General features: G+C 38.6%; 1 protein-coding gene across 1 annotated transcript; it reads left to right on the forward strand.

Moving 5' to 3' along the window:
• Nucleotides 1-6: 6 nt before the first annotated feature.
• Nucleotides 7-660, forward strand: LOC144219003 (olfactory receptor 6C2-like; the record flags this gene model as incomplete). Its single annotated transcript, XM_077748997.1, has 1 exon — nt 7-660. A coding segment is annotated over one exon (654 nt), but the record flags the coding sequence as incomplete, so codon positions are not given.
• Nucleotides 661-669: the final 9 nt, after the last annotated feature.

Genomic DNA, 669 nt, shown 5'->3' on the forward strand with positions numbered 1-669 from the left:
GCTTGTATCGTCCAAGTGTTTTTTACTGACCTCTGTGGAGTATCAGAGTTTTTTCTGCTGGCCGCCATGTCCTATGACCGTTATGTGGCCATATGCAAACCGTTGCATTATGTGATCATCATGAGCAACAAGGTCTGCAGGATTCTCATCATCTGTTCTTGGATGGCTGGTTTATGTGTAATAATCCCACCACTTAGTCTGGGTTTAAATCTAAAATTTTGTGACTCTAACATGATTGATCATTTTGCCTGTGATGCATTTCCCTTAGTGAAAATCTCATGTTCAGATACATGGTTCGTGGAATGGACAGTTATCATCTGTGCTGTGCTGACCTTGAATATGACACTTACTTGTGTAGTTCTGTCATATGCTTACATCATCAAGACAATTTTTAGATTCCCTTCTGTTCAACAAAGGAAAAAGGCCTTTTCGACCTGTTCTTCCCACATGATTGTGGTATCTATCACCTACGGCACATGCATTTGCATCTATATGAATCCTACAGCAAAGGAAGAAATAACCATTAATAAAGTGGTTTCACTGCTCATTTCTTCTTTTTCACCTACATTAAACCCATTTATTTATACCTTGAGAAACGACCAGGTTAAGAAAGCCTTTAGGGACTCAATCAAAAGAATTGCCTTGCTCTCAACTAAGTAAAACAAAATA

The sequence above is a fragment of the Crocuta crocuta genome, unplaced genomic scaffold, assembly GCF_008692635.1.
Source record: "Crocuta crocuta isolate KB4526 unplaced genomic scaffold, BGI_CrCroc_1.0 C27848076, whole genome shotgun sequence".
NCBI classification, from domain to species: Eukaryota; Metazoa; Chordata; class Mammalia; order Carnivora; family Hyaenidae; genus Crocuta; species Crocuta crocuta.